The 18,937-nt window shown below is 43.4% G+C and overlaps 1 protein-coding gene across 1 annotated transcript; it reads right to left on the minus strand.

Moving 5' to 3' along the window:
* Positions 1–1,238: 1,238 nt before the first annotated feature.
* Positions 1,239–2,768, minus strand: LOC308300905 (exonuclease 3'-5' domain-containing protein 2-like; the record flags this gene model as incomplete). Its single annotated transcript, XM_080744801.1, has 1 exon — positions 1,239–2,768. One exon carries the CDS (start codon positions 2,766–2,768, stop codon positions 1,239–1,241), a length of 1,530 nt encoding a protein of 509 aa, XP_080600927.1.
* Positions 2,769–18,937: the final 16,169 nt, after the last annotated feature.

Raw genomic sequence — 18,937 nt, forward strand, 5'->3', positions numbered from 1 at the left:
CCACATCATCAGCTGTGGACTCTGTGATGTCATCGTATCTCCATATATGGCCATCTCCGTATATGGAGATATAAGTCGTCCATGCCCAAGTATGGGCTGGTGAGGTCAGACTTTGTGTGATGCGTAGGTTATCTCCATATATGGAGATTCAACATTCCAGGTGTAACTATGGCTACCCGTATGACGTGAGAGGTGGAGGTTGTGATATTTGTGGAGATAAGCGACCAACGGTCGCTTATCTCCCGATTAGGGAGTCTTACTGGTCCCAGTGACATCTGATAGAGGAGAATGTCACCTTGAGGTTCCTTCCAGGCGTAAGGGCCACACAGTTGTGCTAATAGATGATACAGTTTATGTCTGGGGAGGGTTTCCTTGGTGCAACATTATTTATGCATTTGATGTTGACACCCACAGATGGTTTAAACCCAGGGTTTCTGGGACTGTTCCAAAGGGGAGGAACAACCACTCAGCCTGTGTCTTGGAGAAGGTCATGTATATTCATGGAGGATGGACCCAGTCCACAAGTTTGTTAACATCACAATGGTCTGGTCTGTCTTTAATTAACACCAGAGGTACTCCACCACGATACATCACGTAACTCTGCCACCATCATCGGGGCATATGTGCCACAACACCATCAGAGTGTTTGACACAGACACCAACGTCCAGAATGGCTCGGCATTGGAAATCATTCAAGCCTTTGTCTACAAGAGCACTACACAATTGTCTGTAAACAAGCTCATAGCCACGCTGTGACCTTGTATGACCTTGTATGCTATTCCGGAATAACCAAAGTATAAAAAGTAATGGTTAAAGTGCTGTGTTCCAGGTCTAAATGTGTGTGTGTGTGTGTGTGTGTGTGTGTGTGTGTGTGTGTGTGTGTGTGTGTGTGTGTGTGTGTGTGTGTGTGTGTGTGTGTGTCCAGTTTGAGCTAGGTCAGCAGCATGCCGTCCAGACAAAACACAGAGACGGACCCCCGGGACGTCGCTAAACAAAGGGTATTTATTAATGTAGTATATCAAATAGTATTTATTAATGTAGTATATCAAATAATTAAATATTAAAATGTTTTTAAAGGTTTTATGGTCATGATTCACTGAGATCCTGGATGGCTTGGTTCTAGGCTTAACATAATTGTTATACATATGGGGGAAATGAATGGGAGATTTTTAGTGGCACCAGTAAACCACTTCTGCTGTGATGCTCTATTTAGCAAGCGTGTGCATGCCGCCATCGTTCTACATCCTGTCCAGAAAATGGAAATGGTACCCGGATTCTATTGGTTGGGACAGACGGTGGTGTCTGTGGTGGACAGACCAAAAGGGGGGCAGGTGGCGGGGCTTCATGGTGGTGAGGAAATGTTGTCTCCATCGACGCTCCAGCTCCATCAGGCCTCGCAGGCCCTTCTCTGCGTTGGCGCTACGCACCACCTTCAGCCCATGGGGCACGTCGCCCTTGATGAGAACCTTACGCAGTGCCTCTGGACTTAGTCGCGTCTCACCCTGCACACCTTTCGCCTCGGACTCGCCATCGCTATAAAACGCTCTAACGACAGCCTGAAGCTCCTCGCGTCGCTTCGTAGGCAGTCTGTTCCCGGCATTGAGAAGGGCCTGAGCAGCAAAGCGCACGTGCCCCGGGATCCTCTGGGGGGCGTCGTACTCCTCAGCCAGCTGTTGCTTGAGCATGCCGTTGTGGACTTCTGAGGCATCATGGCAGCGTCTGCACAGCAGCAGGATGTCATGGGAGGAATGGCTGTCCTTCATCTCTTTGGGGAAATAACGTATGTATTCACGTGGCACAATGTATTTCCTAGCATACGAATTCGCTTTGCCACACACAACGCAGAGATTCTCCTTAACTGCAGAATAGTAATTTTCGTCCAGATAAAAAGTATTATGCCTAAGATACCTGGATTTCTTTTTGCTACAGGTGCTTTGGAGATGGCTGTCTGGGGTATGAAGTAATATGTTTTCATACATGGGAGATTTCATAGCAGAATGCCACAGACTCAATGGCCTTTTCTTATTCTCACGAGGGTCTGGGACTTGCTGATCTCCAGAGTCTGGGCTATCGCATGCATTCTTTACGAGTCTCTGTCTCCTCTCTCCCTCTGCGGTTTCCTCCTCTCCGTCTAAATCCACCCAGTGTCTGAAGGGCACGTCCAGCAGGCCCTGGCAGCGGGAAGCCAGCTGAAAGTAGGTACTCCCAGTAGTTGTCAGGGAGCTGGCTTCAGGATAAAAGCCCAGGAGATGGAAGAACAGGGCGATGGAGATCTGGGCATCTCTTGCTGCATAGGTCATCTGCTCCGGGCTCAGCTGGTCAGCCTCCCAGTCACTGCATCGCAACTCGAGGGATTTGTCCAGAGACACGTTCAACTCCTCTGCGGCCAACGGCTGCAGACTGAGGCAATTATTCCATGTAACTTGCCCTCGTCTTAAAGCATGGTAGCGCAGGACCTTCAGGATATGGGGGTCGCGGAGGACTTCGATCAGGCTGAGTGGGAAGGACCTTTGGCCACCATGAAAGGACACCAGCCTCACCAGCACACAAAGCCCTGAGTCGGATGCAATCTGCAGCAGGTCACAGTCGAGGCCAAGGACTGAAGAACAGTGGGACCATCTGTGGCCCTTGCTGCAAAAGGAACTGTCCCTCTTCCCAGAGCTCACTATCACTGGCTTCACTCCCAGCAGACGCTCAGAAGACGGCAGCCCAACAGAGGGTGACAGTTGTGCAGTTTGACAATTAACAGCTTCAATCTCCTTGTCCATGCAATGTAGTGTTTGCATAGGCTGGGACTCCAAGGCCTTAACTTCTTTTTTGCCAGGACTTGATGATAACACAGGTTGAGCTGCTATTTGTGTTGACTGAAGCTCCACAGTTGTAACGTCGTCTGTGATGCGACACAACACAAGTTGCTTCTTTCTCTGCGTCCAAAACACCCCCCATAATATGGCAATATGACATAAAGAGAAACCTAGCATTGTTGTAAGAGTCATGGCAAGGGATCCTCGTGGCGTCATGATAGCTTTCCAGTGGTATTCGTCTTCTTGAGCAGGATGGAGAATTGCAAACCCTCTGCCTCATCAAGGGAATGTTTGTTAGATTGTTACGGCCACCCTTTATACCGGTATATTGCTTGGCTGGATGCTCGTGTCATCTCACTCATGAGTCACACTGATGTCACGATGAGTCATCCATATATGACTTGCATGATGTTTGCACTAGATGTCTCTGCCCGGCTTGAGACTGTATGGAGCTCTAGATCAACCATGCCCAAATATGGAGTTTGTGGTATTAGACTCAAGTTAGTTGGATATGAGGGGGCACGGTGGCGCAGTGGTTAGCGCTTCGCCCCACAGCTAGAAGGTCCTGGGTTCGATTCCCGCCGGGGGACGCTGTGGGCGCTGGGGGCGTGTTCCTCCCTCCGTGTCATCAGCACCCACACCCTAGGTGGGGTTGGCAATAGGGCCTTTCTGTGTGGCGTTTGCATGTTCTCCCCGTGTCTCCTAGGGTTGATGCCCTCACAAAAATAATAGTCCTGGTTTCTATACTACCTCCCCAATTCCCCTGGAGCGGCAGGGGGAGAGCAGAAAACCAGGACTACAGGTTAGGTAGTTCGCACTGGGTGAGAAAATGGGTTGCAAAAACTGTGGGATAAATATATATATATATATATAAAAAATTTAAAAAAAGTTAGTCGGATATGTCGGATTGCTCCATATATGGAGTACCAATATTCAGTGGGTAACTACTATATAGTGACCCATCAAATACCCACGTATAGGTGAATGAAAGTCATGGTTACAGTGGGCATCTGTACAATATCAAGAGGGCTTGAACAGAATACGTCATCCTTGGGGCCACCCCAATAGACTGTAAAAATCACACCCAATGTGAAGTGAGCGGTGGTCGTGCTTGCATAACGTCTTCAGACTAGGATTTGAGTCTAGGATGTACAGGCTATGCTACACACACACGTTTTGCTATGGCAAAACGCTGAGGAAAAAGGCTACAAACACACGCACAGCCACTCTATGGAGCGGTTTACCACTGCTCAAAAAAATAATGGACAGCGTCATGCCATTGGTTTCTACAGACCGTAAATGAAGCCTATTTTCCAGCTATTTCAAATCCACCTATTTCCGGTGCTATTGGCTTCAACCGCAGCGAGGGCGGGACTTCACTCGGTAGAACCATGAGTAGAATGTCTAGAAACATACTCTACTTTATCATTAATTTTAAAATTAATGGGACCATAATTTACGCATATCATGATGAGGAATCCGCTGGGAAAATGTATTCTGTCTGGCGTCTTACCATTTATTGCAACCGTAGTTCGCAGTTTCCTATCAGCTTGTCCGTGTTCGGGTAACGCCTGACACTGTGGTTCCCCTGACACATCACTGTGACATCACAGATGACATCACAGTGATGTCAAATACTCAGAGCAGGGATCTCCATATATGGGCATAAACAGGTGACATCACAGTGATGTCAGATACTCAGAGCAGGGATCTCCATATATGGGCATAAAAGGGATTCTGTTAGGGATCTCCATATATGGGCATAAAATGGATTGTATCCCAGACAGGGATCTCCATATATGGGCATAAACGGGATTGTATGTACAGTATGATGTCAGATGTCGTAGACTTCATAGGACTTTCACATAACAAATAACTGAAGCATATTTGGGGTCTCGCAGCAATATCTCCATATACAGTACATGGATCTCCATATATGGCTACCAGGGGTTTCCATATCAGATACAAGAGGAACAATGTGGATTCCGTCCTGGGTGTGGAACAACTGACCAGCTTTTCACGCTGACAGGGATCCTGGAGAAGGCCTGGGAGTATGACTATCTGGTCTACATGTGTTTTGTAGATTTGGAGAAGGCATATGACCGGGTGGGTACCCCGGGAGGTTCTGTGGGAGGTGTTGCGGGAATATGGAGTGAGGGGGTCCTTGTTGAGGGCCATCCAATCTCTGTACGCCCAAAGCGAGAGCTGAGTCCGTGTGCTCGGTAATAAGTCGGATTCCTTTCCGGTGGGGGTTGGCCTCCGCCAGGGCTGCGCCTTGTCACCTATCCTGTTTGTGATATTCATGGACAGGATCTCGAGGCGAAGTGGTGGTGGAGAAGGTATAAGGTTCGGTGAGCTAAGGGTTGCTTCACTGCTTTTTGCGGATGACGTGGTCCTGATGGCACCATCGGTCCGAGACCTTCAGCTCTCACTGGACCGGTTCGCCGCCGAGTGTACAGCGGCCGGAATGAGGATCAGCATCTCTAAATCTGAGGCCATGGTTCTCAGCAGGAAACCGATGGATTGTGCAGTCCAAGTAGGGAATGAGGCTTTACTCCAGGTGAAGGAGTTTAAGTATCTTGGGGTCTTGTTCACGAATGAGAGAAAGGAGAAGACGGAGAAGGAGATCAGCTGGAGAATCGGAGCAGCAGGAGCGGTTTTGCAGTCGCTAAATCGCACTGTGGTGAAGAAAAAAGAGTTGAGCCGGAAAGGCAAAGCTCTCTGTCTACCGAGTCTACCACTTTCCTTTCAACAACAAAGAGAAGAAAAATTAGTAAATAATAAAAATAGTAAAAAGATTTGCTTTTTTGGGGGGCAAAAGTTCTCCTCTGCCTACAAAATGATGTCAGACTTAACAGCCCCATGGGGCTGACATTTAGATTGTCAGCTTCTTTCCAATCAGATCTTGAGTTTGCCCTGCTGGGCGTATTCTTTCAGATAGCAGGCCCTGGTGACATTGCTTGCTTGCCTCAGAAACCAAAGGCTTTTATTTTGGCGTTGCTAGCATCCCATTGCCCTACAGTCTAAAGATCCCATCCCTAGAAAGTTTCCCTGGAAAAACTGTCCAATGAGAAACGGGAACCACTTCCTCCAAACCAAACCTTTGTTTTCATGTTCTTCTGTTTACTCTGAGCTGATAAGTGATGAGTTAAGTTCGCTAAATTAACTCACAAACAAATACACAAATAACAAAACATGGCTGAAGGAGGAGATAAACAGATTTGGTGTGGATTGACTGGACAATTTGGCAAATGTTTTTCGTGTAGGACTTAAAGAAAAACTTGGCATTGATGGACACATTAGCAGACATGGTGAGTTTAATCGATCTTTATAGGCTGTTATTTTTGTACTCTGTGTTGATCATTTTATAGGCTATATTGTTGTTGCTGTCTGTGTTGCAAGTTGGCTCTGTCTGACTGTGCGCTAAGCTGCAAGTGTGTGTGTGTGTGTGTGTGTGTGTGTGTGTGTGTGTGTGTGTGTGTGTGTGTGTGTGTGTGTGTGTGTGTGTGTGTGTGTGTGTGTGTGTGTGTAGTGTGTGTGGCGTCTGGCGTGTGCTCTTGCAGTGTGTAACTCAGTCAGTCTCCGATCTCATCAGCTTGGTTTGGATATCGGTGTTGTCTGTTGTTGCCTGGTTATGTCGAATGGCACTATAATCATGTGAACTTGTGCGCAATTCTAACCGTTGAGCTTGTGGGTGGATTGATATCTATTGAAGGCCTGGGTATAAAATGTGCTGCCTGCCACTGGCTATAAAATGCATTTCATTTAGAGTTATAGACAAAACATGAAATGGCATATTGAGACACCATGAAGACAATTTGAAAAAGCTGAGATACACGGACAGATGGACGGACAGGAGCGAAAACATATCCAACTAGCCTATATACCAAATCCACAGTCCTGGAGTTAATTACCTACTGGTATTAATCAATCTGAAGACATGTTAAAGCACACAGCTACAAATCTCTGATCCATATTATCGACCAGAGTGTATAAGTCTGAGTGGACCACTGGCACACCTCATAACATTCAGCTCAAAACTCACTTTGATCTACACTCCATCAATGCAGCTGTTTAAACTGTCAAATACCTGGAACGCGCCCGAGTCGCGTTAGATTTTAACCACTTTAACCATTATTTTATGCTTTAACTTTAGAAAAATAGCAGATATACAAGCTCACAGCGCGGCACCGAGTGCCGCGCTGCGAGCTTGTAGATCTGCTATTTTTGAAAAATCGTGAAAATGAGTGCAAGTCTTTGAATATCTTTGACCCGATCTTTGACCAGACTTCTAAATCCTTCCTCTAAATCATGCTGTTCTCAAACCTTTTCATGTCAAGGACCCCCAAAATTACTGGTATTTTGCCGTGGACCCCCATCTCAAAATATGTTGTTCCAGGGACCACCCAGAAGTAAATATTTAGTCACAAATGTTCGCTTTTAAGTAGATATATTCAAAGACTTGCAAAAAAAAAAAATCATGATTTTTCAAAAATAGCAGATCTACAAGCTTGCAGCGCGGCACTCGGTGCCGCGCTGTGAGCTTGTATATCTGCTATTTTTCAATAGTTAAAGCAGTCAATAATCCTAGGCCTAAATGGGTTAAACTGTCATCATTGATGAAGTGAAGCAACTTCACAGCACTTAACTTAACACACGTGATCAGCACTTCTTATAGAGTTCCGCTAAGTAAGGCAGTTCTTTGGAAACCCTGCTGTTCTAAGATAATAAAGCATCTCTATGCTGATAACATTGCAATAGAAACTTGACAAGGATGAACTGCTCAAGACAATACAAGTAGCAAGAGCAAAGTCTTCACAGTAGATGATAAATGCGATGCTTACACTGCAGGCTACAGGGGCCCATGCAGAAGTTCAAAATGTTTAATCCCTTTTCAACCTTTTTTGATAATTTGCTTTGGTTATAATTTGTTCATTGCATACCCATAGCCTTAGACAACAAGAAAGGTGCATTTGATTGATGCATCAACCGTGTATTTTGATTTTCTTCTGCCGTGAGGTCGCTCATAGTGATAGTTCAGCATACTGAATGATTGCGTTGATTTCTCAGTCATGCAGTTACCAACCTCTCTATGCTTTTGGTTGATAATATAAAAGCATGTAAGATTGTTGATCATTATTTATTGACACACACACACACACACACACACACACACACACACACACACACACACACACACACACACACACACACACACACCATCCTTATCCCCCCCCCCCCCCCCTCTATTCTATTCTATCCTATTCCATTATCATAATTCATTCACTGTACTCATTTGCATAGGCTATGCTATCAACCAGTCAATAAGGTTTATGCCTTATTTAGACAGTCATCATCGCTCAGTGTCTGCCTCTCTGAATGTACAACTTGCCACCTCAGGTTTAGATGATTTATTGGGATTTGATTGGCTATTATGCATACTGGTTGCTTTATCTGGAATCTGAATCTGAATTTACTGCATTGGGACACTTCACATGTGTCAGGTAGACTTTAAATCACAAACACTGCAGCAGTGCCAGTGACCGTGCAACATGCAGGTTCTTTCTCCACACACCAGTTCGAGGAGACAATTGTAAATGGCAGTGTTTTATGGGTGCAAAAGTTAATCGACCTAATCAATACTTTTTTATACAATAATCAATTCATAATCAATCCCTATTTTGGGCATGTCATTATACAGTCGGTGAAAATCTTCAATGACAAAAAAATAATAATATTACATTAAAACACTTATGTAGCCATGATTTTTTCTCTTCAATGGGCCACGTTGCCATGGTTACCATAGACTTCCATGTAATTGCGCAATTGTGTAAAAAGTGCACGCCCATGCCTAGATGATGCACCACGTGTGTGCAGGCTGTTCACAGCTTTCAAACAAAAAAATCCGCTTGGAAATCCGTTCAGGCATTCATGATTTATGAGCCATTATGTTTTCTTCAGATGTAAACAAACATGGCTGCCATGTTTGAAAGAATGGGTTGGTATGGGGGTTAAACATGCAATGTCGCGATCGCGATCATGCCTAATACATTTCTGGAGGCCCAAAAAAAAAATTTGAAAAAAAAAAAATTGAATTTTTTTTTTTTTTTTTTTTTCAAAAACGGCCCAAACTTGGGAAACTCGGGGTTGGCACAGCACTAGTACCAATACAAACTCGGGAAACTCGGGGTTGGCACCATATGTGTTAAAATAGCGATGATTGCCTACATTCTCACAACACGTTGCGATGCGGCAGGTTGTGAGATCGTAGATCAGTTATTTTCACTATCCTTGCATTCCACCATTGTGCAATTATGTATAATTAGGGCTTAATCGATTAATTGATATACTGTATGTTAACCCTTCTTGTGCCTATCCCGAACAAGTCCGGCTTTTTTTCAATACAATACAATATTTATTTTGCTATTTTACTTACCCTGAGCTGCTTGTAGAGATGTGGGTGGTCCTGGCTCGTCCTACGCTTTCCAACGACCGAGTCTAGATGGTCCGACGATTGATTCCATTGAAAATGGTTTAGAATAAAGTTTAGAGCCCCCCCAAAAAAACTCAATCTATACTGTCGGCGGCGCGACGTATTCCGGGGTGCCGATGCCGATCTAGTCCGGCTTTTTTAATAAAATTAATTTTAATATAATCGGAGGCCTCATCGAAGGCCTCAACGAAGCCCCGGTCGGAGGCCTCCATCCAAGCCCGGAGTGTTAGCCTATAGCAATCTTGTAGCCATTTTCATCCGGGTCTTTTTCATCACATGCGCAAACGTGAACACGCACGTCACTGCTACGTGAGTCCCTGTATGTTGCAACGCTCGTCTATGAGAGGGACCCTGGCCACTCAACAGACTTTGGCGCCCCCAAGTGGCCCGGCACCAGATGAGTTAAAACAAGAAATGACACAGTCCTTTTAGCAGTTTAGTGGCCTTGTGGAATCCTGGATAAGAGCGTCTGCTAAATTGTGAATTGTAAATTGAGTGATCATCCTCCTGATTGTCAGGAAGCAACAGCTGCTCAGCTGAACACATCGCTTATGCAGTGGTTTAGTCTTTTAGTTGTTTTCTTTAGAGGACCACAATGAAAGGAAATATGCCTAGGGCTTTAGTGTGTTCATCCTCTGTGATGTTTGTCTGCTATTTCAGCGGTTGCTAAACCTTTGAGGTTGAGATACTTGTCCGGGGCCCAAACTAGGGAAAACAGCAGATCTGCAATGACGCAACACGCGCCACGATGCAAGCTTGCAGATCGGATATTTTCACCGCTTCAGTAATTATGCTTCTTTTAGACGTCTTAGATTTGTTTGTTTGTTTGTTTTAAAATGTATAAAAACAGTTTTTTCCTAATGATATAAAATAAAATAAAAACATTAAATATATTTAACACATATGGTGCCAACCCCGAGTTTCCCGAGTTTGTATTGGTACTAGTGCTGTGCCAACCCCGAGTTTCCCGAGTTTGGGCCGTTTTTGAAAAAAAAAAAAAAAAAATTTTTTTTGGACCTCCAGAAATGTGTTAGGCATGATCGCGATCGCGAAATTGCATGTTTAACCCCCATACCAACCCATTCTTTCAAACATGGCAGCCATGTTTGTTTACATCTGAAGAAAACATAATGGCTGATAAATCATGAATGCCTGAACGGATTTCCAAGCGGATTTTTTTGTTTGAAAGCTGTGAACAGCATCTACACACGTGGTGCATCATCTAGGCATGGGCGTGCACTTTTTACACACTTGCACAATTACATGGAAGTCTATGGTAACCATGGCAACGCGAGACATTGAAGAGAAAAAATCATTGCAACATAAGTGTTAAAATAATGTAGGATTTCTTTCTTTTTTTTTTCTTTTTTTTTACTTGAGTCGTGACCCATAAAAATTGGTCCACGACCCACAAATGGATCCCAACCCAGTGTTTGGGAACCAGTGTGCTAAATGTTGTGCAAGTGCTCTTTCCTTTTATCGCCAAACATATTCATTCATCCGTAGGTTGTGGCACTTGAATGATCTGCTGGTTTGTGGGATTCTGCTGTTTGATGTAATTGTGCTCCCTCACAATACCTAAAAGCAAATCCATTCATCACCAAACCAAAATAAATGTATTGCTCATATTATATTCATTAAAAGTTCATGAGTTGTCCTGAATGAAATGAGTTTTGTGCACGACAAGGAAACCCAGACCATCAGCTGCACACTTCTATTCTCTCAACCAATCGCATTCTCATTTAAGAGCTCACAAAAAGCCCATTACTTTCTGCACACAAACTTCAAAGACCAGCTGAAATGACAAATACCCTTTTCCCAATTTTAGAGCATATCCATGGTCATAATGGAGAATTCTTTGGGGAAAAATAATGATTTGTGTATTTGTATGTCAAACGTCAAATGAATTGCTTCCTGTCGAACCAAAACATCAGCAAGGCCCTAAAAGTAATAATGAACCATGATTTCATTCACCTGTGTGATTCCCATAGGCCAGGGTGTGGGCAAATTTGATGATGGGGAGGGCCACTATATTTCCATCTTCACTCCAGGGGGCCACATTGCATATTGCTACGTCCTACTACTACTGTCATTCTAGTATCTCATACAAAAGAAGCAAAAATAGGCGATCTAGATCGCCTATTTTTACTCGAATTGGAATCCTGAATTATTTTTTGTTATTTTTTAATTGGAATCCTGAAATGTAACATTTTGATTTAATTTCAAACGCATTTAGTTATATACTCATGTTAAATTTAGAAAATACATTGGACATAAAAATGACTTTTTAATACTACTATACTAATCATTAAGCTACTAGTATATAGACTGACAGAATTAAAACAGGTCATGTTTGGAATTGTAATAGCTGAAATCGATAATATATCTTTATTCCGGTATTAACCTGCAGGCCGCATTAAGCGAAGGCGGGGGCCGCATGTGGCCCCCGGGCCGCCAGTTGCCCATGTATGCCTTAGGCCTATATTGTTCCTCGGACACGTAGCTGTTTTCTCATCATGGAGACACTACACCAGGGGTAGGCAACCTTAGGCAACATTGGCACAAGGTAGGGTGATCACTGGCACACTGGCAGAGTGCGAGAGAGGGGATTTATATTTTAAAATGAAACATTGTTTTAAACGTGGTCAATTAAATTTAAGTCAACTGATTTTCAACAAATTACATACCTGCACATAATTCTACATTCATTAAAACTCTGCACTTTGACTGGGGAGGGAGTCAGGGAGATACGTGCATTATGGCTCTGAGTCTAATGATCGTTGTAACAATGTCCTGCCAATCAAAATATCTGAGAATGTTGATGTGGTGTCCAGTGATGTTACTAGGTTTTCAATGTAATGGGTCCCGGACTCCCGGTCCGGGACCCACAGGTGGTCATTCAAATGGGTCCCAGAAAAGTTTTATGAGTCCTCAATACAATGTTTTCGAGCGCTGTGAGCTTGTAGATCGGCTATTTTCAAAATGTTTGCCTATTTCTTATATTTATTTTACAATTTGGCTAATGTTTGAACTTAGAACTACTAAAACTACTAAAACATGTGCCCCTAATGAATTCGGGTTCGCAAAATGGCGTCGGACGTCGGTGGAATCAAAACATTGACGTTCCTATCGCCCAGACTGTCTACGTGGATTTTATTTGTGTTAACGTAGGGTAAAGTAGGATGCTTTCACCCATGAACAATGGTGGAACAATGGAGATTTTAAAATGTTTTTCTTTTACCGCGACCCGGTAAATTACTTTAACGTGGACTCCAATGGAGGCGCATCCCCGGGACCCCAGGACCATGACATGAATGAGTCCCTGGGCGACTTGAATGAGTTTTTGATGCGGGATGCACACGTAATGACATCACTGGGTGTCATTAAAATGTATGATGACATGGCACACTGACTATCTAGAAACTAAAAACATTGGCACTTCATTTAAAAAAAGGTTGCTGACCACTGCATGGTTGCTTGTTTTGGATCGAATTCAAGATGACAGCTGGAAGGTGCAGCTGGAAGGTGCAACAGTACACTAAGGCCTGATTGACACTGCCACCCAAATCCAGCCTGAATCAGATCTGTGTCACATCATAAGTGGAATCCGACTTGTTTAAAATAGTTTAAATGCAGACAGGTGATGCAGGTCACATGAAGTGGGGGAGTGGGGTCGATCTACTTGAAGCGACGTGTGAGACAGGAAAAGAGAGCCATTCCCTTATCTCCCAAATGTTTGTGTGTGTGTGTGTGTGTGTGTGTGTGTGTGTGTGTGTGTGTGTGTGTGTGTGTGTGTGTGTGTGTGTGTGTGTGTGTGTGTGTGTGTGTGTGTGTGTGTGTGTCCATGCGTTCAACATTCAATTCAATTCAATTCAATTCAATTCAATTCAATTCAATTCAATTCAATTCATAGGGCTTTATTGGCATGAGAAAACATGAGGTTACATTGCCAAAGCAGAAGTGTATGTGGACAATACAATACGATACAATCAGAACAAAATATGTACAAGTGAAAGGAGTGTAACAGTTTTCATGTATCAAGGTTACATGACAATCTCTCTCTCTCTCTCTCTCTCTCTCTCTCCTCTTCTGTTTATTTTTTCCGCCAGGCCGATGGCATGGCCGTGACTATGTTTTGCACCCTGTCTGTCCGTGTGTCCTTCCGCCTGTCCCTCCGTCTGTGTGAACAGCAAAACTTTTCACATGGGTCTTTTATAGCGCCACCAGGAGGCCGATTTTTACAAAACATTTTATTTTTTACTGTACTCCGAAAGATTGTGTCCAAACATCACGCAAACTCTGTACACAGTATCTATATAGTCATTAAAAGAAACAGCTTTTATTTTTTGTCTTCTCTTGTTTTGCCTCAATTGGGTATGGCAGGGGTATGCAGCTGCCATACCCTGGGTCAAGGGGGGGGGGGGGGGGAAATAAAAGTTACTTTTAAATATACATCCATGAATGTCTCTTTGTCTATCTGCGCTGCATGTTGTTAAATTACAGTAAAATAACTACAAATGCAAAATGTAACAAAATGGTCACTTTAACAAGCTATTATAATTATATTCTCCACACTTGTATTCTCCCCATTTTGACAGAATGGTATATTCCCAGGTTCTGCAGGTCAGCTGCACAGGTGCAATGCATTATTGTTAATTGTGGCACGTTTACTAACATGCCAAGTTTAGCTGCACTTGAACAACCGTTCCAGGCTGCCATATCCAGCCCAAGAAACCGTAGAAACCTGTGTAAAAAACTGACAAAACTCATATTTTTTAGACATTGTGAAAATAGCCGATTGTGAGCATGTAGATCTGCAATAATAAATAGAACTGTGTTATAAAAAATGTAATGCCTCTTTTCCACGAGGACTCCCATCTTTGCCATACCCTAGCTTTTGCTGAACTGACGCCTTGCTGAAAGGTGTCAGTTTTTGAACTGACGCCTTTTGCTGAACTGACGCCACTGCTCATCTCTGCCTATAATGCCTTTTCTCAAGTGATTTAAAGCACAGACCCCTCATCAGTATCCCTTGTTGGCTCCTTGGTAGTGCGGCTTTGTGAAATGTGAAATTGCACGTTGAATGAAATTGCAAGAGGAGATGCAACCCCTGCGTATTCCAGTGGGCCATACTAAGTGTGAGATGACTTTACAGCGAGCCTTATCTCTCTCTACACATGCATGGTGCACGTGAACAAACGGAATGAGAAATGAAAAGACTTGAATGCGGATTCAAATGAGTCTATTTCTATTGCATTTTTTTGTTGGTTTACAGAGATATCATATTGTATTATTAACAGTAGGGAATTCCAAATGCTACCACCAGGAGAAGCTGGCAAGAATGTTATCTTGTTTGTGCACCTGAAGAGTACAACAATAAAGCCACTTACAGTTTGTTTCATTACTGATCCAAAATAGCTGAGAATCGCGCGTGACTGCCCAACACAATTGTTGCTTAATCACGTCTCTAAAATTCAAGGCAAGGCAACTTCATTTATTTGTACTTTTCATAAAATGTGTTGTTATGAGTTATATTGGACCACACCAAGCTTTGTCTTTTATCCATGTTGGCACTTTTGATTGGTGACACTGTTTGTAATTGCTTGCCATTAAAGCATTCTATCTATCTATCTATCTATCTATCTATCTATCTATCTATCTATCTATCTATCTATCTATCTATCTATCTATCTATCTATCTATCTATCTAGCTCACATTAAAACTCAACACAACAAGGATGATTTTACAAAAGCTGAAGTTTATAATTGAGACATGAGGAAAATCAAACACAGGATACAATGAAAGAATAGTGAGATATTAAAGAGAGGAAATTGTAGACTTTGAGAACTTGGATAGTTCTCCCAGAGTCTTACAGTTTTGGAGGGAACATTCTCGTATAACCTCGTTCACAACAGGCCGTTTGGTTTCCACCCAACGCGGAAACCACTAAAAGAAGCGGCGTTGCATTGATTTGGTTCCCTCCGTTTGTTTCCCCAATCCCTATTAAAATCCTCGAGTAGCCTGGTGTAGTCTTGCCAGTCGCACTCGCTACGTGTTGGACTAAAAGAGATGCATATACCAACCAATCTTTTCAAAAGCAAAACTACTCTGCATCAAGGAGTTTATTAGGTAGGCCCTAAAAATATGTCCTTTGGTGCAGGGGAATATTTTGGGTTAAAGGTGATACACCATGAAATTTCACTTTTCCTATTTTAAAACCTTTTTTTGGGGTCCCACTAGCACCTTCTATTCTCACAAAGTCCCATTTCTGACCGTTGTGTCTTTCTCTGGTTTTGAGAAGGCGAAGGTTAAAAGTATCCCACGGGTTCTCAAAACAGGCTATCCAGATTTGCTGCCGATTGTGACGTCATCTGCCGATTGTGACGTCATCATAAAAAGAAAGAAAAAAGAAAAAAGAAAAGAAAAGATTTTTTCAAAAAGATTTTGGGGGGGGGGGGGGGGTGGCGCAGTTCAGGCCAAAGGTGGTACTGCAGCTGAAATGCTCTGAGAGCCATTCAAAAATGAGAGAGGCTCTCTATTCAGGAGTGGTAATTTAGCCTCAAACCTTTTGAAAAACGTTTTTGGGACATAAACAATATGACATAAATACTTTTTAAATGCATGGTGTATCACCTTTAAAACTGAATCCGGTTTGATAGTTCCGGCCAAAGTGTAGTCCGTCTAGGACTACAACATGACGTAAAGTGGTTTCCGCTCCCGACCGGATCAAACCCCGAAAAGTGAAGTGTTCCCAGACTAATTCCCAGACTAATTCTCATACAGCGCTAATTCATCTCGCGCCGTGCATGCAATGCATGCACTGGTGCACATTTTTACCCAGCCTCCCTCTGTCTCAACATGGAGGAAATGACACGTCCTGTACTGTAGTCTGTAGCTCCCGTTCTAATGCCCTGAACGTTTGGTACATAAACCAAGCAGCTCCACGGCACTCTCTCCGCTCCATTTCACATCCCGCCATCCATCCTTCCATCCCCCCCTCCTGTAATCACAAGGCCTGCATCGCTCGTTTCAGTTGAGTCACCTGTCTTGTCTGCGTCAACTCCGTCGCAGGCGGTACAGCCAAGGGACATTTGCATATTAATCACAATTACTTCTCCTTTTCCCAGAGTCTTATTTTCATTTCATGATTCATAAATATGACAAATCTCTAACCAGAAAACGTGTGTGCATCGTGTGTGTGTGTGTGTGTGTGTGTGTGTGTGTGTGTGTGTGTGTGTGTGTGTGCGAGAGAGAGTGAGAGTGAGAGTGAGAGTGTGTGTGTGTGTGTGTGTGTGTGTGTGTGTGTGCGTGTGCGTGTGCGTGCGCGCGTGCGTGCGCGCGTGTGTGCGTTCATTGCAGTTTTAGATTAACATAACATTACCTTCACTTTGGTATGTTAAGTATATTTTCATGCCAGCATTGTACTTTTACTCAAGTCCAAATTTGAATACGGTACTTTGACTTGTAACAGACTATTTTTATATTGTGCTTAATCGCTACATTTAAAGTAAAGCAATATACGGGTGCTTTTTCCACCACTGCCCAAAAGGTAATAAATAAAACAACACCTTGAAATGGAACTTGAACTCAAGGCGTCCTGCGCTATCATTGGTCAGATTTAATGGAACTAACGATGGCCAGCCGCTGTCCCTCCTAACAGCAGTATCTCATCAGTAAACGCCACCGTGGCCTTTTCAGCTCTATAATTAAAAGCATTAATGGTGCTGCGGGTCTTAATCACGCTGACAGTGGACCCCAGGCCTTATGTCCCACGGGAACCATCCTGGGAAACAACAGCCTGGGTGCATAAAAGTACTGGACTTAGGTACAATTTTGAGGTATTTTTTTGTTTACTTTCTTCAGTATGTCCAATTTTTTGTACTTTTACTTCTACTCCAATACTGTACATCTCAGAGGCAACTATAGTACTTTTGTACGAAACTACTATGACAACTTTAGTTACTTCTGTAGATTTTGATTATAAAACCTATACATTATACACTTCAGCTATTTGGGCCCTTTGACAATAGCAGAAATAGCTATGATTTTGATAAATTTGAAAACTTGTGAAATGGGACATTCTGCATAATGATTACTATCTCCCTCCCGCGCCGATACTTTTGTACTCAAGTAAACATTGCAGTATTGATACTTTTACATAAGTACAAAATGTTAGTACTTTTTCCACCACTGGTGCATGGGGCGTGTTCCTTCATGCCACGTGCATGTCGGTGTCACTGCCTGTTGGCACGTGTTGCATGGTATTCCACGGCTTCCTGCAGCGCCACTCTCTCCAGGCGCTTTTCCCCTGCCTTGACGACGATTGACAGCTTAATGTGTGACAGCATTAATGCAACACTTCCTCTCTGCCCGCCCCCCCCTCCCGGCCTCCCACACACACACACACACACACACACACACACACACACACACACACACACACACACACACACACACACACACACACACACACACACACACACACACACACACACCACCACCTGCCCTCCCATCCCACCCCACCCGCCCATGTCACTCTGTCACTCTGTCACTCTCTGTCACTCTCTCCCTGTCAATTAAGTTCAATTCAGAGGGGGAGGTTTATTATTGGCATGGGAAGCGTATGTTTACATTGCCAAACCAAGTGTATAGGAGGGGGGGGGAAAGACACGTACAATTGTGTGTTTCTTTTTTGCTTTTAGAAATAACGCAATCGCAAACACGCGCATGGATGCACGGCATAGGCACGGGCACAAATGCAGTAACTAAGTAAGGAATATATAATAGCAACACTTTATTTGATTGATTAGATTTTTGCAGGTGGCTATTCAAAAAATAGCAGATATACAAGCTTGCAGCATGTCACAAAGTGAGCTAGTACATTCTGCAATTTTTTAACATTTTTGGAAAAGTGAAGAGAACCACATATTTATACAGTAGGGGCGAGCTCCCTAATTGACCCAACCTAGGAGGTCGATGGGTGCCTGGGTGGGTCTGTAGGGCCGGTCGGATTGGTCTCCATTTTTATTTTTATTTTTATCCGCTGCACATTTCAATAAGCCAGAACTTGATCGAATTGGGAGCTCGCCCTCTCCTGTATTTAAACTACAGCATGTGGGCGGCAGTGGCTCATCATGCACAGGTACAAATAGTCGGGGAGCAACAGGCCCAAAAGCTCAAAGAAAAGGGTTGAACCTGCATGTGACGTCAAAGACATACTTTTTATTTTAGTTTTTTATATTCATTTGGTCATTAAGGTACACAGAATGAGAGGCCTGCCCTGCTGGAAACATTGCGAAGAAAGTTATGTCCATTTTATTCACTGTCCCATCGACTTCACTATACAGGAAAAGAAAAATATATTAAAAAAAGAAAAAATAATCTGCTTTAAGTAGCATGTGAGGGGTGAAACTAAGGGTTCTTCATGATCCCCAGCTCCCCCATGTGTTACTGTCGAAGTGTCCTTGAGCAGCAAACTTAGCCCCTAGCTGCTCCCGATGAGCAGCTTCATCTGCCATGGATGTGTGAATGCTATAATGCACATTAAGCACTTTGGATGAAGGCGCTACATAAATGCAACCCTTTAGCATAAGTCTACTTAGCAAGATCAGTGTTGTGCAGGAACACAGCGATGATTGA

This window comes from Nannobrachium achirus (genome assembly GCF_963921795.1).
Source record: "Nannobrachium achirus genome assembly, chromosome: 16".
In the NCBI taxonomy this organism is placed as follows: domain Eukaryota; kingdom Metazoa; phylum Chordata; class Actinopteri; order Myctophiformes; family Myctophidae; genus Nannobrachium; species Nannobrachium achirus.